The sequence below is a fragment of the Papilio polytes genome, unplaced genomic scaffold, assembly GCF_000836215.1.
Source record: "Papilio polytes unplaced genomic scaffold, Ppol_1.0 DF823868.1, whole genome shotgun sequence".
Taxonomy (NCBI): Eukaryota; Metazoa; Arthropoda; class Insecta; order Lepidoptera; family Papilionidae; genus Papilio; species Papilio polytes.
Window position 1 is genome coordinate 2,040,373 of NW_013525336.1, and position 27,137 is coordinate 2,067,509.

At 35.0% G+C, this 27,137-nt stretch overlaps 3 protein-coding genes across 11 annotated transcripts in view; 2 read left to right on the forward strand and 1 right to left on the reverse strand.

Annotated features, from left to right (window-relative positions):
* The window catches only part of LOC106103158 (guanine nucleotide-binding protein G(s) subunit alpha), a 27,706-nt gene extending 6,941 nt beyond the window's left edge, over window positions 1–20,765 (reverse strand). The window contains exons 1-8 of one of the 6 annotated variants that reach the window (XM_013282840.1): window positions 20,559–20,765; window positions 19,969–20,101; window positions 5,921–6,047; window positions 4,793–4,954; window positions 3,661–3,744; window positions 2,783–2,916; window positions 1,877–2,005; window positions 546–725 (exon numbers count right to left, since the gene is read on the reverse strand). In XM_013282840.1, coding sequence (XP_013138294.1) covers window positions 546–725; window positions 1,877–2,005; window positions 2,783–2,916; window positions 3,661–3,744; window positions 4,793–4,954; window positions 5,921–6,028 — 797 coding nt within the window. In that variant the 5' untranslated portion in view covers window positions 6,029–6,047; window positions 19,969–20,101; window positions 20,559–20,765. Of the gene's footprint in view, window positions 1–545; window positions 726–1,876; window positions 2,006–2,782; window positions 2,917–3,660; window positions 3,745–4,792; window positions 4,955–5,920; window positions 6,048–19,968; window positions 20,164–20,206 lie in introns of all 6 variants that reach the window. The other 5 variants (XM_013282835.1, XM_013282834.1, XM_013282836.1 and 2 more) reach the window with 5 other exon arrangements.
* Window positions 20,766–21,186: 421 nt separating this feature from the next.
* On the forward strand, window positions 21,187–24,203 carry LOC106103114 (origin recognition complex subunit 6). Its single transcript, XM_013282782.1, has 6 exons — window positions 21,187–21,361; window positions 21,495–21,621; window positions 22,069–22,257; window positions 22,684–22,739; window positions 23,185–23,345; window positions 23,685–24,203. The coding sequence occupies exons 1-6, from the start codon at window positions 21,288–21,290 to the stop codon at window positions 23,933–23,935; spliced, it is 858 nt and encodes a 285-aa protein (XP_013138236.1). The 5' UTR covers window positions 21,187–21,287; the 3' UTR covers window positions 23,936–24,203.
* A 316-nt stretch (window positions 24,204–24,519) lies between these two features.
* LOC106103161 (sodium/hydrogen exchanger 8-like) overlaps window positions 24,520–27,137 on the forward strand; it is a 12,915-nt gene continuing 10,297 nt past the window's right edge. For 2 of the 4 annotated variants that reach the window (XM_013282843.1, XM_013282846.1), the window contains exons 1-3: window positions 24,521–25,910; window positions 25,989–26,214; window positions 26,868–27,024. In XM_013282843.1, the coding sequence (XP_013138297.1) occupies window positions 24,606–25,910; window positions 25,989–26,214; window positions 26,868–27,024 (1,688 nt within the window). In that variant the 5' untranslated portion in view covers window positions 24,521–24,605. Of the gene's footprint in view, window positions 25,911–25,988; window positions 26,215–26,867; window positions 27,025–27,137 lie in introns of all 4 variants that reach the window. The other 2 variants (XM_013282844.1, XM_013282845.1) reach the window with 2 other exon arrangements.

Consider the following 27,137-nt stretch of genomic DNA (forward strand, 5'->3'; position numbering starts at 1 on the left):
TATGGAGTACGTATGGGATAATGTTCATGCCCGAGAAATGTCCGGTACCAGAGGGATACGTAGCTTTTTGTTATTTATGTAGTTCGTGTGTATTTAATACCACGCGGACGAAGTCGCGGGCAACAGCTCGTATACTAATATAATAAAGGGTAAACAGACATCCATTAGTTATATTGTCAGTAATCATTTTACATTTTTGAATAATTCCTTTTTTTAATAAAAAGCCCTACACTCATGACACGATTGAGGCTATATTTTTAAGCTATCAAATTAAGGGAGTAAATAATTTGAAAAATAAAACCCTCATGCGGGAAAAGGACCAAATTACAAGCTGACAACATTAAGAAAGAAAGGTTGCCATGGTAATGGTAATTAATATCCAATGTCAAAGGCTTTCGTTATCATTTGCGCATTAGATTTGTGATATTTGCAATTGAAAATTGTAAACAAATGTAAAAAACAAAATAAAGTTTTTATAACGTCATGCGGATGAAGCCGTACGGGAACATTTCGTAATATAAGCGACAATGCCAAGCCCGTAGTACCTGTTATTCCATATGCTTTTGAAGAGATCGAGCGACTCCCGCAGGCGGTTCTGCGTGGGGTCCTCGCGCAGCACCATGTTGTAGGAGGAGCACGCCGTCACGAAGATGATCGCGGTCACGTCGTTGAAGCACTGGATCCACTTGCGCCGCTCGTCCCGCTGCCCGCCCACGTCGAACATACTGAAATACAACGTTCGTATATTTACATATATACACAAGATTGTATACTCGATATTCCGTCCGCGTGGAATGAAAAAAAGCAAATAGCCTATGTGTTCTTCCAGACTATCCTCTACATCTATGCCAAATTTCATCGAGATCCATTTAGTCATTTAGCCTACAAACATCCATCCATCCATCTAAACTTTCGCATTTATAATAATGTATGAAGTATGACTAGAATTTAATACAGATGGGAAATAAAGGCTATAAAAACAGAATGACTAAAAACAAACCCATTAACTAATATGTGAAAGTTTAGATGGATGGATGGATGTTTGTAGGCTAAATGAAATGGATCTCGATGAAATTTGGCATGACTTTAGGGGATAATCTAGAAGAACATGTAGGCTACTTACTTTTTATTTTATTTTAATTGTAGGACGGAGTCGCGGGCGTATGCTAGTATCCATGCAACTAATATAAATGCAAAAGTTAGGATGGATGGATATATGTTACGTATTTTCAAAACAGATTAATGGATCCCGCGAAAATTTGGCACAGTTGTCGAACATAGCATGGCAGAATACATAATCTACTTACTAAATTTAGTCCTAGTCAACGAGAAATTAAAAAAGCAAGTAACCTATGTGTTATTCCAGACTGCTCTACAACTATACCAAATTTCATAGAGATCCATTCAGCCGTTTAGGCTACAAACTCTAACAAACATCCATCCATCTAAACTTTCACATTTATAATATTAGTAAAATTATATGCAATACATGTGGCGGAAATGCGAATGTTAAGATGGATGTGTGGGGTAACACGATTGGATAAGATACGAAATGAGTATATTAGAGAAAGTTTGAGAGTAGCCCCAGTGGTTGAGAAAATAAGGAGTAAAAAGTTAGAGTGGTATGGGCATGTTATGAGAAGGGATGAATCGCATGTAACAAGACGGACGTTAGTTATGAGTGTGGAAGGGTACACCGGTAGAGGTAGATCTAGAAAGAGATGGATGGATTGCGTGAAAGGTGACATGATAAAGACGGGAATGATGACTGAGATGACGTATGATAGAGTGCTTTGGAGGACGAAAACCCGGTGCGCTGACCGTACGGGAGTAGGATAAGGCAAGGGAGATGAGTAAAATTATATGCAATACTAACTGGAAGTTGACTTTATCGACGACGAACTGCGTTTCGAATATCCCCGAGGTGAGGACGCGGCAGCGCAGGATGTCCTGCTCCGTCGGCGTGTACTCCGCCTGCTTTATTATGTGCACCTGGTCCAGGAAACTGTAACATACATATATATTTTAACGGAGAGAGTCCGCTTTAACATAGCATAAACACATATTTTTTATACATTCGCATAACGCAATATAAATAGAGAAGAAAATATATTTTCACTATAGGACCAGCTCGCCCCACGCAATACCACAACCACACAAAAAAAGGGTGAAGTGGAAACAATTCCGCGTTTCGTCTAGTGAGTGTGGTGCCGGAGGCATAATTTTAGTATCTTTTCCTTCCCACCCTTCTTCTAAAAAGCTAACACTAGGTAACGATAAAATAAATGAAAACTTCAGTAACCGAGCATTACAAAATCAAATTATCAGTTGATTAGCGTAGTTATAATTTGAAGTATCTTCACTAAACGAGTGTTTAAGTAATCAATAAATGGAATAGAATTGAGTTAACAGTGGTAGAGCCCGCTTTATCATCTCACGAATTGGTCGGCTCGCCCGGTGCAAAACCACGACCACACAGAAAACAGGCGTGAAGTGGAAGTAATTCCGCGTTTCGTCTGAGGCCTAATTTTAGTCCTTTTCCCTTTCCACCCTTTTCTTAAGAGGAAAGAATGGGAAGGAAAAGTGGATTTGCCGGTGGAGACGCATAGGAAGGGGAAATATCTCCTCTTTATGTGCGTCTCGTCCGTCGATTAACGGTAACACATCTGCAACTGCGAATGTCTTGGCACTGGTCATTTCGCCATTTTGGCGAACTCAGATGGCCACTTGTATTTCAAAAGGTAAAACAATGTAAACGCATAGCTCGTGACAGTATACGTACTACTTGGCGCAGTCTATAAGCTGGTACTCGTTACTGCGCTCATACGTGCGCTGCACTCCCTGGTCCTTCCATAACTGTTCCGTGTGCTCGTAGAACTCCGAAGGGTAGTCGAAGTCAGGCTGCGATGCCACGTCCTGGAATTGAACAAGATCAGGATTGTCAGTGGTTCAAGGGTTTAAACACTTGACTTGTAATGTACAGGTCCTGGGCTACCATCCCACAAAGTACAGTCAGGAACATCAGACGAGGAACAAAAATCAACATAAGGAAGCTTGTGTCTCTGCTCGAAAAAAAGTCGATTAGACATGGCTAGTTTGTTTTTATTATCCCTTCGTTTGCACTGCTATCTTATTAATTATTTGTAGGAGGCGGAGATTTTCACTGCAATAAACAAGGCAATTTTTCCTGAAGTGGAACATCGCAGATTTTCACGGCTGTAATGTGATTTTAGAATTACACATGTACATAATATACCAAACGTTGTCATGATAAAGGAAAATGGTGATACATGCAGATATCGGAGAAGAAATTCAAAGACATGTTTGAAATCAACCCGCAGTGCAGCATGAGTTACCAAGGCTTAGTCACCCTAACTTGCAGGTTCCGAGCCCCCCACCCCCCGGGCGTCGCGGTGGTAAGTGAAAGCGATCCCGCGGCGTCCCACACATTGGCCAGGAGGGAACAGAGGGGTTTAGTGGGTAATGCCACATTATGGGGAAAATTCTACGTAACTCCCGTGCCTGCCCCGAGGGCACGCAGTATGCGTAAAGCATTCCCCTCTGGAAAAAAAGGCTCCGAGCCCCTCAGTGGGGACATAGAGTGATGATTGGTTAGTGTCCAAAGTTGTTCCGGAGTAAAATTTTCAGTAACAATTTTACCTGAATATAATCAACGCGCGCCTTATTCTCCGGTTTCTCGAGCGGTATGGGCGGCGTCAGCGTGCTCATTGCACCAGTTATTGTCTGAAATATGAAAAATATTACATTAATACAAGATGAATCTTACTAATATTATATGAGAAAGTTTAGATGGATGTTTGTTAGAGTTTGTAGTTTAAACTGCTAAATAGATATTGAAGAAATTTCACATAGATGTAGAGCATAGTCTGGAAGAACATTAGGGCTACTTAATTTTGTGTGTGTTTTCTTAATTCCACATGGACGGAGTAGCGGGAGAAAGCTAGTAATAATCTAAATTAAGGGGGCAAAGCTTGGAAAGTGGCAAAGATCACTCAAGTATAAATTATTATTCGTACTCGAACGCACAAGATTTGAGACAAGTATGGTCACCTACAAATCAGTATATAAAAGACCAGAAAAGGCATCTACTGGATAATGAAGGCGAAACCATTAGGTACAATCAGGGAAATTGGCGGTGTTCCATCTTAAAAGTTTTAATCGTTTGAACGTTTAGAGTTGATGACAAAACACAATAACGAATAATACGCTTTAAATTTGTCTATACGAAAAAAGATTGTCAGTGGTACATGGCTAATTGCTTTTTATTATTACCCCTTCGTTTCCACCACTCACTGCTAATTGGTTATTTATAAGTGAACAAGGCAACTTTTCTGTTAGTCGAACAGTTTTTGACAGTGGTAGTGCCCGCTTTAACATGTTAGCACTGCAGGGCCGGCACGCCCCCACTAATACCACGACCAAACAGAAGACAGGCGTGAAGTGGAAGCAATTCCGTGTTTCGTCTGATGAGTGTGCCACCCTTTTCTTATAAGGAGAGATTGGGAAGGTGAAGTTTGACGGTGGAGGAGATGCATAGGAAGGGGAAATATCCTCTTTATGTGCGTCTTTTCCTCCGTTAGATAAGGGTAGGTAACGCATCTGCGATCGCTGATGTCTATGGGCAGCGGTCGCTTCGCCATTTTGGCCGATTCAGGTGGCCGCTTGCTCGTTTGCCACCTTATGTTATAAAAAAAAAACACCGCAGATTGTCGCGACTGTACATATCTTTAAAAACTAAACTGAACAGGAGTGTTCTTGTTATAAATCTTACAAGGATAGCATCTCGTATATTCTTCTTGATGTCCTCAATCTTCTCGCGGCGCTCTTTGTCGGAGAAACCGTTGACGTGCAAAATGCGCATCTGCTTCACGATGGTCGACTTTCCAGACTCACCAGCGCCCAGCAACAGCAGGCGATGCGTCGCCCGGTACAACTGGAATGCAAAGAAAATGACTCTAAAACATTTTTTCTTACAATTTCGAGACAATAACTCTTGTGCCTAATATCAACAATACAGTTAGACAATATTATTGTCCTAAAAGGAAACCATCATCATCAACTTGCCCTTATCCCTTATGGAGGATCGGCACAATATGTGCTGCTCTTCCATACATCTCGATCAGCCGTCATCTCTGAATCGACTCCTTTCTTGAGCATATCCTCTTTCACACAATCCATTCATACTCTCTTCGGTCTTCCTCTCCCTTTGTAGCCATCCACATTCATTCTTAACACTTTCTGGTTTATGTCTCCATCGTCTCGTCGCATAACATGTCCATACCACGCTAACCTTTCCTAGAAGGAAACCGACTACAAGATATAACACTCAGATTGGCTTCCACAAAAAGTATTATAAAGTAGGAATAATGTTAAGAATGTGTACATAAGAGGAAGTTATCAAACTTCCTCTTATGTACACATTCTTCTCCTCCTCCTCTACTTTCAAGTAGCACCAGTGGTCGAGAAATTGAGAAGCAAAAGGTTAGCGTGGTATGGACATGTTATGCGACGAGAAGATGGGAACATAAACCAACAAGTGTTAATATTGAATCTGGATGGCTACAAAGGTAGAGGAAGACTAAAGAAAGTATGGGTGGTGTAAAAGAATATATGCTTAAGAAGGGAGTAGATTCAGATATGACGGCTGATAGATATGTATAGAAGAGCAGCACATACTGTGCCGAACTTCCGTAGGGCCAAAGACTAGTTGATGATGATGATGTCGTTCCGTGGTCAGTTACTAACGCATGTCTTCACATACAACGTATACCCTCACGACCATTTACCCAAATAAAACGATTACATTTTTTTTATTTTGAGTCGTCACAAAGTTGGTATGAACTGCTCTTATATTCTAAACGCAACTTAGACTGCGAAATCCAATAGGTACTTTTATTACCTGCTTATCCTTCTGCAGCTGGCGGGTGATGGCATCGCTACGGCGCTTCTGAGACTTGAGGTCATCGCCCTCGCTGCTCTTGCCGCCCGGTGAGCCGAAACACCCCATCGCCGACCACGCCGCCCACCTACAAACAAACATTTTAATACAATAAATTACAATTTACTGCTTACATACTGGATATTTCAATGAACTTTGTTAATTAGTAAAGTGAGCCAAAAACACCTTCCATCTTTAAGAATACGTATATAAAAACTAGCTGTTCCCGTGCGACTTCATCTGTATAAAATATTTTGTTGTTTACATGTGTCAAATTTCAATTGCAAATGTCAAAATGACATGACATTATGATGAACCCTGGCAACCTTGCTTCCTTGATGTTGGCAGCAACTTATGGTCTCTTTCCCACATTAGGATTTTTATGCAAAATATTTATCCCCTAAGTATAATGGCTTGAAAAATATAGCCTAAAACGTGACGTAAGTGTGGGGCTTTTTATTAAAAGAAGAATTATTCAAAAATATGCTGTGATTGCATCTTAGGCAACAAAGAAGTGTGTGTTTACGCTTTATTATAATAGTATAGAGTATAGATAAATGTCAGTCCAGTTTCTCCGACTCAAAAAAAATTAAAAGACCAGCTGTTGCTCGTGACTTCTTCCACGTGAAATTATAAAATATAGCCTATGTTACTCGATAACGTAGCTTTATAACGGTGAAAGATTATTTTAAATCTGTCATGTAGTTTTTGAGTTATTTCAATACATACAAAAATCCGAAAATACAAGTCTTCCCTCTTTATAATAGTAAGTATAGATATAGATAACTTTGATATAATACGTATCACAATCAAAACAACTATAGACAATAATTAACAATAAATAACATTAATGAGATATTAAGCTATTGCTATGTAGGATCCTTAGCATGCGTCATATCGGCCTAATAGCCCGACTTAATAGCCAGGCTAGCCATACCAAGGCGTGAGGAGATCGGATGCCGCGAACACGACCTCACTGGCGTTACATAGACCGGCGCCGACATACGGTCACCATAAAAACAAGGGCTATCGAGACTTGAACTTGGGAACTCCTAAGCTCTTAAATCCCCTCCCAATAAAAAGGTTGACAATATGTGACATGACTTATCGTTAAAAACGCTGAAAAAAAAATAGAATACTTTGTCCAAACGCGACATGACAACATAATTTTAAAAAAATCAGTAAACCACTATAACGCGATTGATGGAATCCCCCTTATAACAACGTTTTTCATAAGGGCAGAGCTTTTTAAGGGGTTTGATTTAAAAAAAATTGTTGGCAATATTTGCATTATAGGGAGGTTATTTTCGCGTTATATGGAGTGCGGAAATAGGTACGTATTATAGAGGGGTTTACTGTAAAAGGAACATTAATAAAATGTGATATAAAAAGTCCTAATTTTTTCTTCAAACTGTGGCTACCGCTATAGGGCAATTCTAACCGCAATTGTCCCCGCGCGGCAATACAGCGAATATGCAAATGTGCCATTATACGGTGGCGAGCCGCGCCACGGACGTACGCTAAATGATTTTACTAGCTAATACTGACACCATATCACAAAACAAAAAAAAATAACAAGAGAATTGACAATCTAAACGAAAATATTAACTGCAACATGACACTAACAACATCCATAGAGATTCAAATACAAACGAAATATAGAGCGGACAATACACTACATACATACATACATACAATCACTTACTTTCATATTTTAAAACGATATCAATGATGCATCTTTCTCATCAAGATTTCGTTGTTAATGTCACGTATATTCATATTAGATTTTCAAAACTTTCTAACAAAATTGATGTTGAAAATTCATAAATCTCTCTAAAGATCGTCTCTTAAAACATCATTGAATGTATTTGAGGTAACCATTAAAGTAATTAGTTACCAATCGTAACCTTTAACCGCACACCTACGTTGATTTGAAAGGAAACGAGATCACATAGTCCTACGTGTTCGTAAATTGGAACTAATTCGGGTCGCTAAATACTTCGTTTATATAAACAGATGTAACGACATGGGTTACATTTCGTACTGAATTTTATTAATTGATCTATACTATTACACTAAAACGTAACACACTTCTTTGTTGCCTAAGCATGTAAGCGATTACAGCATATTTTTGAATAATTATTTTTTTATTAAAACGCCATTAAACTTAGGGGGTAAATATTTTGGATAAAAACCCTAATGTGGGAAAGAGACCATAAGTTGCTGCCAACATCAAGAAAGAAATAATGCAAAGGTTTGTCATGATATGTCATGTCATTTTGACATTTGCTATTGATAATTTGACAAATGTGAACAATAAAATAAAGCTTTTACAACTTTCATGCGGATGAAGCCGCACGAGAAAAGCTAGTAAATACTAAAGCAAATAGATATTTGTTATTCTATATTTCTAGAACGGTCCAAAGGATTCCTTTAAAATGTGACATAGATGTAGAACATAGTCTATATACTCTGCCTATTTAAAAAAAAAATCTAATACCTCGCGCACGGTGTCGCGGGCGATAGCTAGTACAGAATACATCACGCACCAGTCTATCATGAAACAAAAGATGCAGTATGTATGTACAGTATATGTACTTAAGAGATACTTGTATAAAACGCATATCAAATCGTCCAAAATATATTTACACGTGTTTCAGTACCGATATTTATCCGTCTATCAGAAGTATAAAAATTCTTTGTTGCTACTAAATTATAACTGAAACTATTCAATACAAAACACAATAAATAGCGATAAGATATTGTAAATTCATTGACAATCGTTCTAAAGGATTCAAGTAATATCATGTAATTTGAAATAGATTGCATATCGTATTATTCTTTAGATACGATAATCATGTATTACTTGAAGAAATATTATAAACATCATGTTAATATTTAAAAATGCTCCCTGCATTGATAACTTAAGTGTTTACGTGAGTCCTTTTTTTTGCGTCCCCTCCACCGTCGATTAAAGGTTGGTATTGCATCCGCAATGATGTTCGCTTTGCTATTTCAGCGAATTCAGGCCGTTTGGGGCCTTATAATTATAATATAGGAAAAAAAGTGCATTTTGTATTCACAAAATAACTGATATAGAATTATTTTCGCTGTGGTTTTTTTATCTCATTGTGTTAGCGTTAAACGACTATGTGGTTACTGTGTTATGAGAAATCTACAGAAGTGTCTCTCTCTTTCTTTCGTATAAAGTGTTAGAAAAAACTGGAATAAAAGGGAAATAAAAGAGACGAGAGCGACGAATAAATGAAGAAACTCAATTAAACATTTCTCAACAATTGATGACAGTTTCATATATATTAGTGCTTGCAGTTTATAAATAGAGTACAACCTGAGTACAACAATTGGTAAGGCCACATTACCGTCAAAGTATCAAGTATCGTACGTCAATCACGCATCACGGTCATAGAAAAAGCGGTCCGTAGTTACATAAGCGTAACATAACTGTCTCCATAGTTTTGTTTTGTAAAACATATTGTCATCTCACTCGTTCTCTATCAAAAGACAAAGACAAGAGATGCGACAGTACAATTTCACGGTTAACAAATGCCCATAGCGACTTGTGGATTCCGGCCGCGTATCCACACAATACTAACGTAATATGGACTGAATTGCTTAGCGACGTAGAAAAGTACGCTCTCACTTTAGCATCGTTTTTCTCTTATTTATTTGTACTAAAATACATTATAACTCGGCTTTTAAATTAAGTAACATCACAGACATGATTGTGAACCAAAAATAGAATTAAGAGATTTGTAAATAATATCTCGAACTAAAAACATACACATATATTTTTTGTACTCTGTACTTTCTAGTTAACTTATATAGAACGAAGTTATCGTAATCGATATTAAGTATCATGCATTGTAAGAAAAAAAGATAGTATTGAAAAAACAGGACTATTCGGATACTGTGTTCATTTCACTACTTAATAACATTGTCATTAAGTATACAGAATAAATACAGCGGAACATTTAAAAACTAATCAAGCTGATTGTGAACAAGACTACGGTACATAATGACTATAATTCGAGTGTTACAACTATTTTAATATCAACCATCTGATCGTAAACAATTCTTTGATCCACACATTTTGTCACAAATTTTACCTAACGAGCATAATCAGTTTTAATAAATGTTAGTTTAAAAACAAACAAAAACGAGATTCAAAGGACTTCAAGTTACTTCAGCAACATTTCAATGTTACATACCGATAATATGTAGTTCAGTAATCATTAAAGCGACATTTAAAGCAGGAGTAAGAGAAGTAAAAGAAGAGTACTAAAAGATTTCAATTGTTTCCTTTTCTGCACCGTTTCCACTGTCGGAACACCTGAACAAAAATCCTTCACCCTTTCATTACTATTGAGAATAAATGAGACTAAGGGCCTGTCCCACCACTGGCTGATAGAAGCTCAAGTAGCTTAAAAGTGACGACACTGTCAGATAGAGTACCTGCTTTACTACCATCATATATTTTATACGTTGGATTGTTTTATTGATCTGATAATTTACAAGAATTGTGGGACATGCCCTAAGTCTGCAGATCTTATAAATATTATTATATTATCTGTGGTTGAACATGTCTTTAAATTCAATAGGTCTTTGCCAAAGGAATAAAAGAATACTAATGCAACTAATAGAAAAGGCGACATCCTTGGTGAATACAATAAAATCGTTTTGTATATCTCCAGCATAAACTCGCGTAATGTTTACAAACGCTCCTTTATTCTATACGCTGCGACGTTTTCTATTGGTAGAAAATCCCTAAGACATTTCCCGCGCAACGCCATATTGGATATGTTGTATCCAATTATTTTCATGTTGATTTATTACATGCCTTTTATAATTTACTAGCTTTTGCCCGCGACTCCGTCCGCGTGGAATTAAAAAAACAAAAGTGAGTAGCCTATATGTTTTTCCAGATTATCCTCTGCATTTGTACCAAATTTCATCGAAATCCGTTCAGCAGTTTAGGCTACAATACAAACTCTATCAATCATCCATCCATCTAAACTTTCGCATTTATAATATTAGTATGAAACTTCATTTGGGTATATTTTTAAAGTGTACTATAATTATTTAAAACGCAAAATATACCTTTAAGAAAGAATTGTTACTTACTAAAAGAACATCAACCATGTTTTTATGGGAATAAACTAATCATACTAATATCATAAATACGAAAGTATAGATGCATGGATGTTTGTTAGAGTTTGTAGCCTAAACAGCTGAACAGATCTCGATGAAATTTGACTTAGTCTGGAAGAACGCATAGGCTACTTACTTTTTTGTATTCAGTTTTTAATTTCCACGCTGACAGTGTCGCGGGCGAAAGTTAATATTTTAATAATGTAGACTTATGGCTAGGTAATTAATTTGTGTCACAAAATCAGCACGAATAGAACTTGTTCAACTTAATTACAACTTTCGGTCGCAATGACGTTGACTCGAAAATAGTAAAATCTAAATTTAGACAGAACGCGGGATACTTAACGAAGTATTGCAAACGAAAATACTCCTTCAACCCCTCTAGGGGGTAACTTTTTTATAAATAGCTCGGTTGACGCAAATAGGTCAGCTCTCCAACGTGATTATAGCGTTAATTTTATGTCTTCTCTTATACCGTGCAATCGTTATAGTTTGTAATCTGAAAAAAAACACTCAAGCATTGAAATTCGCAAATCGTAAGTAAACAAACTACTCACTACTACTACTACGTGTTGAAATTTAAATATGATACATTATATTATTTACATAACTTAAACTTTAAACTTTCCTGGTTTTCACTTACATGAAATAAAGAAACGAGATTCTGAAATATCGGGAGCTCAGAGACCAATAGTGTTAAGAATCGATATGAGAAAATACAACCAAATCTATTGCAATTTCATCACAGTCTTTGAAAAAAAAATTTCATTTACATAGATTACTTCAAAGATAAAAAAAATCAGCGGAACAGCGGTACATGTCTGTCAACACGAAAAACCCTATCGCATTCACATGACGAAATCCTTGACCGGTTAGGACTTCCCATTCCGATTTCTAGATTGTTTACGATTGTAATTTTTTTTAAACACAAATAGACGTAATGAAATTTAACGAAGCAAAACCCGAGGGTCGAGACAAACGGACGGACAGTGCACCGCAAAAACGGCAACTTTTTGTTTGACGTTCTATCGGAGCGAAACAACTCGTATGTCGAGTTTAATCCCCAGTTGGGTTTCGGGGTATTCGGGTTTTGTAGGATTTACCGTTTCGTTATATTAATTCGGAAACGGATTCACGGCTTAGGTAAAGTTTGATTTTAATTCGAAATTAACCATTTAATGGATTCTAGATTCGGTTTACAACTACAATATACTTCAAAATTTAAACATTAAAAGATTTGTATAGATTAGAAAAAATGTGTATTTTTTTTTCGAAGCTACAAAAAAAGTCAAATAAATCATCAATATTGTAACAATGAGCCATCAATTAAACGAAAAACTAAAAAATCGAGTAATATCTGAGTATCCATTAGGGTAAAATCTTAAAAAAGTAGTTTAAAAACCTTGGTCCAAATAAGAATTTACAAAATCATAAGTAAGGAATGTGTCCGTATTGAAGAGCCATTAAATATAATTGGCCACTACAGGAGTACTTCTATCGAATGTGAACAACCGTATTTCAAGTACAACATATTCGATTGTCAAAGGCCCTCAACTATTGCAGCAAAAATATGATTAAAGACACGATAACTTGGTAATACAGGAATTGTACTACAGATGGTTAAGGATCGAGAATGAAACCATCAGATTGAAAACATCATCATCAGCTTACTATACGTCCCCACCAAGGGATACGGAGCCAACCCTAAGTAAGGGGGTGACTAGGTCATAGTCAACCACGCTGGCCCATTGCGGGTTGGTCGACTTCACACATATCTTTGAATTTCTTGGCCGATATGTGCAGGTTGCGTCACGATGGTTTCGTTCACCGTAAAAATATGTACATATGAGAATTGGTAAAACCGAAAATCACGTTGTTTTATGGCGTGATTCGAACCAAAGACCTGTAGATTACAAGTCAAGTGCTTAAACCACTTAGCCCCCGACTATCTACGATTGAAAACATGATTATTTTAAAATCTCTAAAAACACATATAATTTCACAGGGAACAAGACAAACTTTGTTTGTATGTAAATTAAATAAAAACACGTCAATTTACATTATTTTTTAACATAATTTAATTTTAGTTTTAAACGATGTCAAATTATTTACTAATTATTAATCGAGGAAAGTCCTGTATAGCCGTTTACATGGTTTCCCTAGCAGAGCTCGGATTGTCAAATCGTATTGCGTGAACGCAAGGCGCGCAAAAACATTGTAACCATGAGAGATGACATCCTGACGGAAGTCTAAATATAGACGGCGCGGTCTTGCCGAATTTTGTATAAGTGGACGAACTGTAGCTAAAATATGACTTAATATATTGTATTAGTGTTGTTACACTATCGAAAAATATGTTTTTTACAATAAACTAGCTGTTCCCGTGCGACTTCATTCGCATGAAATTATGAAAATTATTTTATTGATAACATTTGTCAAATTCAACTGCAAATGTCAAAATGACATAACATGATGACAAAGCATGGCAATTTTGCTTCCTTGATGTTGGCAGCAACTTATGATCTCTTCCCACATTAGGGTTTTTATCCTAAATATTTACCTCCAATGTTTAATGGCGTGAAAATATATAACCTAAAGCGTGACTATAGAATAGAGTGGATGAAATCCGCGAGGAAGAATTAGTTGTGTATTTCTAAAAATTGTATGTACTGATAAATATTCTTAAATTCAGTCTTGTGTTTTCGCCATTTATCTACGTACCTTTTCTTCGTATGCTCGGAACAGCAGTATCGTATTTTATTTTTAAAATATCAATACTGTGCTCGATATAGTCCAGCTGTACAAGTATTAAAATTCATAAATTCAATACAACAGTTGCAAAGGATAGAATAGTTAGCAGGCGTTTCAACCTCCGAAACGTCTAGAGACGTGTAACCAGCGGGCCTATTCGTTGAATAAATGAATTATTTTCGATGGATCTGGCACGATGTAACTTTCTAGTAACGATACTATGATATATATTCTTATGTTTGAATGTGATATACATAAGAAGATTCGTATTTTATAAATCCTTCATATAGAAAACTATTGTTATATAATTGTATATCACCAAACGATTGTAAAATTCTCCAGTTTTTAATCAGTCTAGGTATACTATAAACCGTTGGTAAATACTACTTGTGAAAAAATCAGTCCTTATCAAAGTAATTTTGTCTTCCTATCTAAAAATTGTGCCAAAAAATTGCAGTACTATATTTCCTTGACCTACACAATAAAAAAGCAAGTGCCTCATTCATACCTACTATAAAACTGAGTCAATGTTTACACGAACTCCCGAAGAATCACAACCGCTCATGAAGCTACCGACTGAATACACTCCGTGAGAAAAACAGATAGGTTTTAATGTGACCAAGCGATATCATAACGTGGGACACTTTTTAATTCTTAAATAAAAAATGTTTATAAAAGCATGTAATCCTGTATTTAAAAAACAACACAAAATAGAACGAATGACGAATGTAACTGAATTTTCACTGCTTTATTCCAAGATTTGATACACGTATATAATAAAATAGGAACATCGTAGTTCTAACAGAATGCTATCAATAGCTATCCGCAAATATAAGTTATCCGTTAGAACTGACATTCCAAACTCATCGTCTTTCTTGTCCCATCCTCGTCATCGTAACTATTTCACATACATAAATGTTCACAAATTTGATGGTCACCCTGCAAATCTTGAAGTGAAATACTGATGAATCATTTCATTTTTCGTATCCAGATGTCAGTTTTCTCCGGTTTACGTACCATAACGTATTTCGATCAAAGAAAAACTATTAGTGTCAAAAGGTAACACAGTCAATACTACTAAAATCATTTCTTACTAGCTTTTGATGGCGACTTCTAACGTATTAAAAAAAATCAATAACTGTATTATTTATTGACCAAGGGTTACATCGTTCATCATCTTTCTCCCTATCCTACTCCCGTAGGGTCGGCGCTACAGAGTTTTGTCCTCCACATAACTCTATCATACGTCATCTCAGTCATCATTCCCTTCTTGATCATGTCACCTTTTACGCAATACATCCATCTCATTCTAGGTCTACCGGTATACCTCCACAGTCATAACCAACGTTCTCCTTATTACATGCGATTCATCCCTCCTCATAACATTTCCATACCATGCTACCAACGGTTACATCGCTATTCTAGCAACATTACTCAAATATAAAGTCAATTATTAATTGAATTTTTGCTATCAAACTAAGATAATACGTCAAATAGATCGGAATCCAAACAATATTTAAAGATAAAAGGCTATCGAACTAATCATGATTAATTTACACGATGTTTTATCTGCGCTATAATTAACAATGCACTACAAAACCAATTAATACAATGATAATGGTGTAGGCGTTGCAAAATACGTGAGTAGACAAGCCGCCGTCATAGATAAATAAATAAAATTGATTGATTGATCAAGTTCAAGTTCATTGTTATATTTTATTTTATTGTATTAAATAAAATTTCATTTTGCTTCGAATGCCCATCACAAATGAAATATCGTCTATTATTGGTAGTCATGTTGTTAATGTGTGCACAAAATTAAATGTAATAGTTCTCATTAGACGTATTATAAGATAAAGACGCAAAATAATGCGATTTGAATTTGTTAATTTAAATTAAGTTAGAGGTAACTTTAGACTATATTTGTGTGTTTTATTTTATTCCTCATGGACGAAATTGCGGGCTACAGCTTGTACAATATGTAATCTCACTAATATTATAAATGCGAAAGTTATGTTTGTTAGAGTTTGTAGCCTAAACGGCTGAACGGATCTGGATAAAATTTGGCATAAATGTGGAGCATAGTTAGAAAGAACACATAGGCTACTTTTTTAATTCAACGCAAATGAATATATTAGAGGAAGTTTGTGAGTAGCCCCAGTGGCAGAGAAGGTAAGGAGTAAAAGGTTAGCATGGTATGGGCATGTTAGAATGTTAATTATGAGTGTGAAAGGGTAAACCAGTAGAGGTAAACCTAGAAAGAGATGGATGGATTGCGTGAAAGGTGACATGATCAAAAAGGGAGTGATGACTCAGATGACGTATGATAAACAAAAACCTGTTGCGCCGACCCTACGGGAGGAGTAAGGAGGGTGGAGATGATGATGAGGAAACGGAGTCGCGGGCTAAAGTTTTTAACTAATAATATCTCCCACAAATCGAGTCGTAAGACTTCCGTTGTCTAGGCAAGATATATTCATGTAAGAATAACACATTCAGCTCATAACGATAACATCGAAACATTGCGACAATTTCGGAGATGAAAATAGAATAATAATCATTTAGTTTTGGTTATAAATAGAATAAGATATATTGATGACTTATGGTTTATTTTTAGATATGCTAATGTAACGAAATTTAAAGTAGCTAAGCAAATATAAAAATTAGATTTTCAAACATTCATAGGAAACAAGAACACAAGCAGATTTTCGTAATTTTTCTTACATTGTGAAGTCAAATGGTAGTTTTTCTATACAAACATTATAAATATGAAATATTTGTATTTTTGTATGTATTAAAATAACTTAAAAACTACTAGGCAGATTTAAAAAATGCTTTAACCATTAGAAGGGTAATTTCTATAAGTAACATATACTATATTTTTTTTATTTCACGCGGACAATGTCGCGAGCAAGAGCTAGTTTTTAATAATTGAACAAGCTTGTCATTTCTTACAACTTAAGATGACAAGAAAAAACAGTTACTTATTACGTATTATATTAATAATACTGATGTTAAGTCAAATTACGCTGATTACATCAACATTACTATTTCACTAAGCACTTGAAATTGAAATCTAAGACGCAATTATTATTATTTTTACGACAAATTAACTACTACAACGGTTAAAGTAAAAAACATTTTAGTAATAATATTCAATTATTAAAACATTTAGATAATAAAACTAGAAGATTAACTTTGCAATATGTGTTATTAAAATGAAACAATAAGATGCATTTAATTTTTTTTTAACAGTAAGTAAGATGCAATATTTAAACAAAAGTTATAAGTTCTATGTTTACTTTTATTATACAAACTAGTTTTTGCCTTTGACATCATCCACACAAAAATAAATGAAATAGTTTGTAGCTTATGTGTTCTTCCCGACTATGTGGTACATCCATGCCATATTTTATAGATTCATTAAGTCATTTTGGTGGTATGCAATAAACTTTGCAATTCTAAAAGTATGAATATCTAGTATGAAATATGATAATCACAACTTGTTCATCATATCCTGCCTTATCCTATTACCTTAGGGTCGACGCACCCTGTTTTCGTCCTCCAAAGCACTCTATCATCCGTCATTTCAGTTATCATTCCCTTCTTGATCATTTCACCTTCACGCAATCCATCCATCTCTTTCTAGGTCTACCTCTTGTTGATATAATAAAAACAATTATTGAATAAAATGCTAAGCAGTAAAAAGCTAAAATAACTAAGCATTTCCTTTAATAACTCAGTGACAATGATTTCATCAAGCCTATGTATAGAACATTAAACATTCTAAAAATAACAACATTCATTTAAATACATAATTGGTGCTTCTGATGTATAAACAGAGATAGTGTAACAAGGTCGCAAACTTTTAGATATACATTTTAATTATACAAAATTATCTTGATTATTATTTCAAACACAGATTCAACCTATGCAACTAAGAATACTATCTCCATATGAGGTTAAGACTAGGACTGAGGAGAGTGCCATCTGTGCTCGGACACCTCAAGCCCGGAATCTGTAAATGCCTCTTCAAGGCAAACAGTGGCCATTCAGTCACAAAAAAAAATCCTTCATATATACTAATGTTATAAAGAGGAAAGATTTGTATTTTTGTATGTATTTAATTCATGCAAAATCTACTGGGCCAATTTTAAAAATTCTTTTACCATTAGAAAGGTAAGTTATTTATTAGTAACATAGGCTTGTATTATCTTTCAATTTCACGCAGGCGAAGCTGCGACGAACAGCTAGTTATATTGAAAAAGGAATGTCAGTAGCACAAAGGATAAGTACTTAACTTATAACAGGTATTGGGTTTAAATTCTGCCACGAACTAATGTGATGTCATATGTACATTAATTTACTAGTCATTATTATGGTGAACGTAAACAAAATGATGCAATCTGCATATATCTGTGAAGAAGCTCAAAGATATGTGTGAAGCCAGCCATCAGTAGGCCAGTGTAGTGGTCAGTAAGCTCAGAACCCTTAGGTGTGGATGTATACCTGATAGATATACTAATATAATAAAGTGTAAACACACAATACTTTATATTTTCATGCTACTATACTCAGGAGGTAAATAAATTAGAAAAATAACCTTAATCTGCGAAAGAGACCATAAACTACATTCGGCCAATATTAAGGCAGCAAGGTTAGTATAGTGATGATAATTTTGAAAATTGCAATTGTGAATTTGACAGATGCAAACAAAGTTTTTATAATTTCATTCGGATGAATCCGCACAGAAACAACTAGTAGAATATAAAATAACAAAAATGGATAAGTTAAAACATAAATCATGTGTTTGTTCTTGTTAAAAATTATAAGAGCATACACATGATTTATGTTTTAACTTATCCATTTTTGTTATTTTATATTCTACTAGCTGTTTCTGTGCGGATTCAAAAAAAAAAAGTTGTTAAAAATTATAAGAACATACACATTTACATAGTAAATAGTAGATTCTTTATGAGTTTTAAGTAAGTTATTTTAATTGTTTTATCATTTTTATGACTTGCATAATATGTATGTTTTATGTCTGAGTGCACTTATGTTCCTCTGGTTCAAAATGTATGAAGTTTCTTGCTTGTTTTATTTATAATTTTAATTATATACTTTCGCAGTTTTACTTATATTTCAATAAAAGTTATGCATTTGAATAAAAATGAAAAATGTATAGTTTTTAAATTTACTCGCAGGATAGATTTAAATGCATCAAATTAATTAATTCAATGCATTTATGGAATGTTCTAGTCTAGTATGGGTATTAAAGCAATCTTAAAACTGAATTTTCTAAAATCTAGTCATAATAAAATTGGACAATTCGAAAAGTCTTAACATCTTATTGGATCTTTATATAATGGTTGAAATGTCATAATAAAAGTAATCTTACTAATATTACAAACATTTAGAGATGGATGGATGTTTAAGTATTACTAAAATGGCTCAATGGATCTCAATTAAATTAGGCATGGCTGTAGAATACAATCTAGGAGAACACATAAGCTACATGTCAATTTTTTTTCTGCCCTGGCATAGTCACAGGTAGTAATAATAATATAAATAAAAACAGGTGTTTTCCAAACAACTATACTGTTAAACCTAAATAAGATACTGGTTAATAATGGTTTAAAACTCAACACCAAATGTTTGGAATGCACCCTCTTATCCAAACTGTAATTACGGTACATTATCAGAGAATTTGAAATCAGAATGCACCAATGACTCAGGGTTAGTCAATTCTTGATGCATGTACACATTTAAAATCTATTACAATAGATGTAAAGGTTGTTTTTCTTTGAAATCATGTGATAAAATTTTGTAGAGGGATTTGTGGATTGGGTATCGTCAGCAAAGTCACAAGAAACAGGGTATACCACGGACACTACTTCCAATAGTGATATATAGAAGATAGCTTAAGCTGCTGTTACTATGTACTACACTAGCTAGTAGCTAGCCTTATATGTTCCATTGGTCTATTGCTAGCTGAGATCTGAGACTGGATTGACAGTGCTGAGTACACATCTTTGTAGTACATATACAAATGTTTGTATTAGTACTTAATTTGAAAATAGAATAATTACCAGCAGGTGGGTGTGGCGTTGTCCACGGTGTCTTGGTTGGGCTGCGAAGGAGACTCGGCTCCCCGCGCGCCGCCCGCCACTGAGGATGCCGTGGTGCCGCGCTGCCTCCTCACTGACCCCGCATCCTCCCTCACTGTCCGCACAATCGCACTGATATTATCTCCAACTTAACGACACCACTATTTGCATCTCTACCTGAAACCACCACTACACTTTAACGCACTGTCAATTCCCTTACCACTTTTTCCAACGTACGAAGTATTCGATATCACTGACACTCGTCACTCGGCAAACGTTAATCTCTAGCGTGCCATGTAAAAATCACCTCCGAATGGTGCGATCACGCCCAAAATCATCACACACGGATATATTCAGCATAAAAATGGCAACCTTCAAAAATAATGACCCGACTAATCTCACAAGTCCACCATGGAATACTGTAATATTTATAAACTTTCACAGGTTAATTATAGACCAGACGCTACTTTTAACGTTTGAACATAAGTAAAAGTTAAGAAAATAATATTTATAAATAGCTTGAGATTATTTTGATACAAATCTATATCGGTCAAACATCACTTCATACACACCCTCGAATTGGGTGGAGCAGATCCTCTTCTTTCTCTTTATTAAACGTTTAACATATGAAAATTAGCACGTATTAGTTAATAAGACTACAATTAAATGACCTACACCCTGATAACTACAAAGACATTTTTGTAGCAATGACAGCGATCCGTATCGGCTTCACAGAACCTACAGAAAAAAATCAACATGTCGCCTGCTGTGATATTACAGAAAGGTGTTTTATAGTGGCAAGTTCAGTAAATCGAGATAAAGGGGCGTGGTCAGCTGAAATTGAGATTGTTTAAACCTGATGTAATCATTGACGTCCGATTGTTATTTAAAAATAAGTTAAGCCTTAATTAAGATGAGAAAACATCAATAAGTTTTCAGAAGAAAAGTGTTTTCCAACTTCCTTACCCTTTTAATGTCCGACTCTTAAAATAATACATTTTTGTTCAGTGGACTACAGTTCTAATATTATTTAGAAAATCACTTTGTAAGACGGTATTTACAAATAAAAAGTTTCTTAATTAATTTAGTTATTGTTTAATTTAATTTAATGATTTCCATAAAGAATAATGATTAGGTGTCTACAATTTTGTGTCATCTCTAATCTCTTTGCATTGTCAAAGTCAAAATCAAATTGATTTGTCAAACATTGGTGGCGCGTAGTTTTGTTGTGTATTAACTTTGATAAGATATTGTTTAATAATTATTTCATTTTCGGGTAATATTAAATAATCGTTCAAACAATGACATCATACAATAAAACATTTCTATTATTAGCTTCAAAGTTAGGTCTTCAAGACGAAGAGAAGGTTTTGAGGTAAGGTTTTTCGGTATACTTTACAATAGCGAATTTTGCAGAATTTTCATACAAGTTACCGTAAATCATAGTGAATGAGGAAAATCTAGCTATAATTGGTTGTGGTATTTACCAGAAAATGCCTTAATTACAGGAAAGCTGCAGAATTGGAGCGTCTTTTACAAACAAAGACTATTGCGGGTAGTAACATAACAGACAATAGTAAAATGGTTATATGTCTAGATTTGGCTGCGAACATGTATGGTGTAGATTTAGATTTGGTAAGTATGAATTATTTAAAATGTAACCCAGTATGATTAAATATTTACTACACATAGTTTGTAATTTTGTTAATCCTTAATTAAAATGATAAACTGTAAAAATAATCTGATTTTTTAACTGTTATTTATAAGTTCAAGGTTTTAAAAAACATAACTTTTTTCACCTGACAAATTAAGGGTTAAAGATATGTAAATCCCTAATCTTTGTTAGTATAACTTAAAAATGTCTATTTTTCTTTGCTGATTATTCTATGTTATTTTTTTTTAATTCATATAAGTATACACAACAGCTAATTTATTCACACAATTCAATCACAAATTCAACAAGTATACACAAATCAGATAAGTTAGCCAACAAGGTGCATAACTACATTATATTATAGGAAACAATTTACTACATGATGATATTTCTTTATATGTTGTGTACTATTACTTGTATTGTTTCAGAAAACATCAGTCAAATACTCCGGTCTTAAACAACCAACATATATAAATTCAAGAAAAATATTGGAAAATCTCTTAGAGTTAAATGATGATAAAATGTCAATTTCATTTTTATGTATAACACTTCAATGTACTGAAGTGCAGAAATTAGCTGAAGAAATACTTGAAGAGTATAAGAAAAAATCTAAAATGGTAAATGTAACTGTTTTTATCATGGGAACACTTTAGCCAACTTAGAATGGCCGCTATTATTAATAAACATGTATTGTGTACTAGCTTTTGCTTGCCACTACCATCTGTAAAAAAGTAAGTAGACTATATGTTCTTCCAAACTGGTCAACAAGTATACCAAATTTTATCAAAATCCATTTAGACATTTAGGAAATGGTTTGTAACAAATATCCATCCATCTAAACTTTCGCATTTGCAATATTAGTAAGATTGTTTAGTTTTAGTACTACCAGCACCTAGTTATTTTTTATGTACACCCTTTTTTATCATGCCCTTAAGAGTGGGGTTAACAGAGTAACATGAGATTGTAATACACAGATCTGTACTTCCCTGGGCGGTCGCCCAATCTCATGTTATGCTAACAGTACTCACAAATTGTTGTTTCAGGAGATTGATATAAACTTACCACAATATGTGTGTATGGCTGTATACCATGCTTGCAGGTAAATATTCAAATGACAATTTTTATAAAAATTATTATTGTTATACAATATATTTTTTTTACAAAAGATAATTTAGCATATTTTTAATTTTCGTCTGATGAGTGTGGTGCCGGAGGCCTAATTTTAGTCCCTTCCCCTTTCCACCCTTTTCTTAAGAGGAAAGGATGGGTAGGAAAAGTGGATTTGACAGTGGAGGAGAAGCATAGGAAGGGGAAATATCCTCTTTATGTGCGTCTCCTCATCCGTCAATTAATGGTAGGCAACGCATCTGCAATTGCGGATGTTTATGGGCAGCGGTCGCTTTCCATTTCGGTGGATTCAGGTGGCCGCTTGCTCATTTTCCACCTCATATAACATTGAGTTATTTCAATATATACAAAAATATAAATCTTTAGTCTTTATAATATTAGTAGTGTATATTAATTTTTTTTACTTTGGATTACAGATTAAATAAGGTGAAAATAACAAAAAGCAAAATAATTGATAAATCCCGCCTAAAACCATCACAGTGGACTAAATTAGATTCAGAATGGACAAAATTCGTAAATGATAATTTTTCTACTGTTAAAAAGACAAAAGGACGTCCTCGTAAACAGAATACAGAAGGTATGTATATAAACTGTCTGAATGAAACAAAATTTAAACTACAACTTGATAAAAGGTAAATAAAAAAATCATATAAAAGTCAAGAAATGAAAATAAGATGACACCAGATGTTTTTTACATTACACTAGCTTTCGCCCGTGACTCCGACCGCGTGAAATTAAAAAATAATTACTCACAGATAAATTACCTTTCTAACGGTAAAAGAATTTTAAAATTAAGCCCAGTAGTTTTTTAGTTAGTTCAATACATACAAAAATACAAACCTTTTCTCTTTATAATATTAAGTATAGATACAAAATATTCCTTACATTTAGTAATCACAAAATAATATAATTTTAGATACTAATAATGGAACAGAAAATAATACATCAATTAAAGAAGAACCAATAGAAGAATTGGAACCATACAATGTATGGAAGAAACGTATCCTTGAAGAAGCTTACAAAGAACTAATGGCTTTAGAAGAAATAGAAAAGGCTCAAGAGGTTATGTCAATAAGACGATCTCCAAGGAAAACCCCACAAAAAAATTCACCATACAAAATACCTATTAAAGGAAAGGGCATTAAATTACTATTTCCTTTGAATTAGAACATCTTAATAATAAATATTTTTTTTATAATTTTGAACTAACCTAAAAATTCTATAAATATTCATGACTAGCTGTCGTCCTCGATATCGTCCACGCAATTTTAAAATACAAAGTAGCTTATATACAGACAGACAAAAAATTTAAATGCCATTTTCGTTAACAGTAACGCAAATACATCCTCTTTCCGAATTCTAGAATCTTTCTTTTGATATTACTGACAATCCAATTTTATTTTATGTAGCGACTAGCTGTTCCCGTGCGGCTTCATCCGCATGAAATTACAAAAAAAAATTATTGTTTACATTTGTCAAATTATCAATTGTAAATGTCAAAATGACATCAAATTATAACAAACAATGGTAACTTTGCTTCCTTGATGTTGGCTGCAACTTATGGTTTCTTTCCCACATTAGGGTTTTTATCCAAAATATTTACCCCCTAAGTTTATGGCGTGAAAATATATAGCCTAAAGCCTGACGTAAGTGTAGGGCTTTTATTAAAAAAAAGAATTATTCAATATGTAGTAATTGCTGACATCTTAGGTAACAAAGAAGTGTGTGTTTACGCTTTATTATAATAGTATAGATATAGAGTACCGTCCAATAAAAATATTGGCTATAGACAATTAAAATTTATTTTAATAAACCAATTGGTTAAATCTATAAGGCCATGCTAGTCATTAACAAAATGATGTTTGTAATGAAATTTATAATTTTCTCTGTATATTTAACGTTTGTGCAAAGTTTAAAAGGAACTAATGTGACGATTTTACAAAGGAAACCTAACAATAGCGATATTCTTTTCGAAGATCCGACACGTCCAAGTCTATCATATCCTACATCTTTGGCTTTTCTTTTTATCTTCACGACTTTATTAGTAGGTGTGGTAGTCAGGGCGGTTATGCTATGGACCAGTACCGTACTTCCTTATAGAGTAATCATGTTTTCTTTAGGCGGTATCGCTGGCTTCTGTGCGAATAGATACCCGTCTTTCAAACCTTACGTAGAAATCTGTTATACAGACATAGATATAATTTTGATAGTTTTCCTTCCAGTTCTTATGTTCAGTACATCCTATGCAGTCGATTCTCATTCCTTCTGGAAAAGTTTCCCACAGATTCTATTAGTAGGTACACTCGGTACGTTATTAACATCATTAATGTTGGCTTTCATGGCTTATTATCTGATTGAATCGTCATGGAATTTTACAACTGCTGTACTGTTCGGTGTAGTCTGTGCCCCGATTTATCCAACTGAGGTTGTTAAACGGTTGAAAGAGATGTCACGTGGGAAATATATAAGTGTGCTGCTGTTGGGGGAAGGTTTGATTGGTGATGCGACAGCTATGATCGAGTTTACAGCTGTTTTTGGTTATTTAGCTATGGCTATAAGTGAAGCATCTCAGATAGCGATGCTTTTAATAAGATATGCTGGAGGGGGAATACTATTGGGTGTAATCACCGGCAGGATTATAGCTGGTTTACTCTCTATAACTTATAACGATTTATTATGTGCGGTAACAGTTACTTTAGCGGGTGCATATTTAACATACTACGTTGGGGAGAAGTTCTTTTACGTGTCTGGTTTACTGGGGACTGTGATAGCAGGTGTTATTGTCAGTAGAAGAAAATCAACGGTAGCTGGAGATGTGGAGCAAGTTGTGGCACATTTCTGGAACATTCTATCCCATGCGTCGAACACTTTGGTCTTCACTATGGTTGGAGTTGTTATATTCGAGAAGGTCAGCTATGTGATGAGTGTACGGCAAGTTTCTTTGATCTTCGTAACGTATTCGACTGTCTACTGTTCGAGGCTGATGGTATATTCAGCAATGACGCCGATTTTAAGGCACATTGGTTATGGAATATCGTGGCAACACTCGATGGCTTGTGTGTGGGGAGGGTTGAGAGGACCACTCTCTTTGTGTTTGGCGTTGATTGTGCTACAAACTCCTGGAGTAGCAGATGCTGGAGAGGTATGTATTTTTTAAATATCTATGTACTCAAATGATCAATTAAATACTACAATTGTGAGTTTTCACTTACTTTTTTAGATATTTATCATACAAACAGCAGGACTTGTGTTATTGTCCTTACTCATTAATGCTATAACAATGGGAAAAGTCCTTAAAATCTTAGGCTTGGCCGAGATATCCCTTGCTAAGAAAGCTAATATGACGAACTGTGTGAAACGAATCATGTTGACGAGAGATCGTTGCATTTCAATGCTGAAGATGGATAAGTTTCTAGCAGACGCTAATTGGGATCTTGTACAAGCAGGTTTAAAAATATTTAACTGTAATCAAGATATAAACATCAGAATTATTACTTTAATATGCGAAGTTAGGATAGATGTTTGTAATCACGTAAATACAGAACAGTTGCACGGACCTGACTTAAATTTTAAACAAGTTTTTTTTATAACATAAGGTGGCAAACGAGCAAGCAGCCACCAAAATCCGCCAAAATGGCGAAGCGACCAGACAGATGCGTTGCCTACCCTTATCCGACGAAGGAGGAGACACACGTAAAGAAGATATTTCCCCTTCCTATGCATCTCCTCCATCGTCAAATCCACTTCCGGTAAAGAGACAGGGACTTAAATTAGGCCTGAGGCACCACACTCATCAGACGAAACACGGAATTGCTTCCATTTCACGCCTGTCTTCTGTGTGGTCGTGGCATTACACCGGGCGTGCCGGTCCTGCAATGCTAAGATTTAAAAGCGGGCACTACCACTGTTGTGCCCGCTTAAGTAGGCTATAAGGCCAGATACATGGTGAGATTGACTAGTCTGGAATTCTAGTCTTATCTAGTTAAGTAATGTACACTTACAATCGCAGAAAGTACAAGTGCTTTAAAGACATATCGTTCTAAAAGTCTAGGACAGTCATAGTGGTTGATAATTAACTCACTCCATTAACTGTTTAAAGGTACCACAATAAAACATCCATATCAAATACAAATGTCTAAACGTGATGATGATTATGAAGACGATACTTATATGGGCTATCATTATTCCACTTGCCCGGACTGTGAGAGGGAAATCCCTAATGAACCCACTAAGAAAGAGTTCGCCGAGATGATGAGGTAACATGGAGTAGATAGATTTTATAACATAAGGTGGCAAACGAACAAGCTGGCATTTGTTCTCCGAAATAACAAAGAAGGGCGGATCCAGCTTTCGCGCCAGGGGGGGGGGG

Bases quoted from the DNA above. Each gene is read 5' to 3' on its own strand.
- LOC106103114 (XM_013282782.1), top strand. From the start codon at position 21,288: ATGACATCATACAATAAAACATTTCTATTATTAGCTTCAAAGTTAGGT. The intron at 21,362-21,494 runs GTAAGGTTTTTC...CCTTAATTACAG, and splicing joins GACGAAGAGAAGGTTTTGAG to GAAAGCTGCAGAATTGGAGC. The intron at 21,622-22,068 runs GTAAGTATGAAT...GTATTGTTTCAG, and splicing joins ATGGTGTAGATTTAGATTTG to AAAACATCAGTCAAATACTC.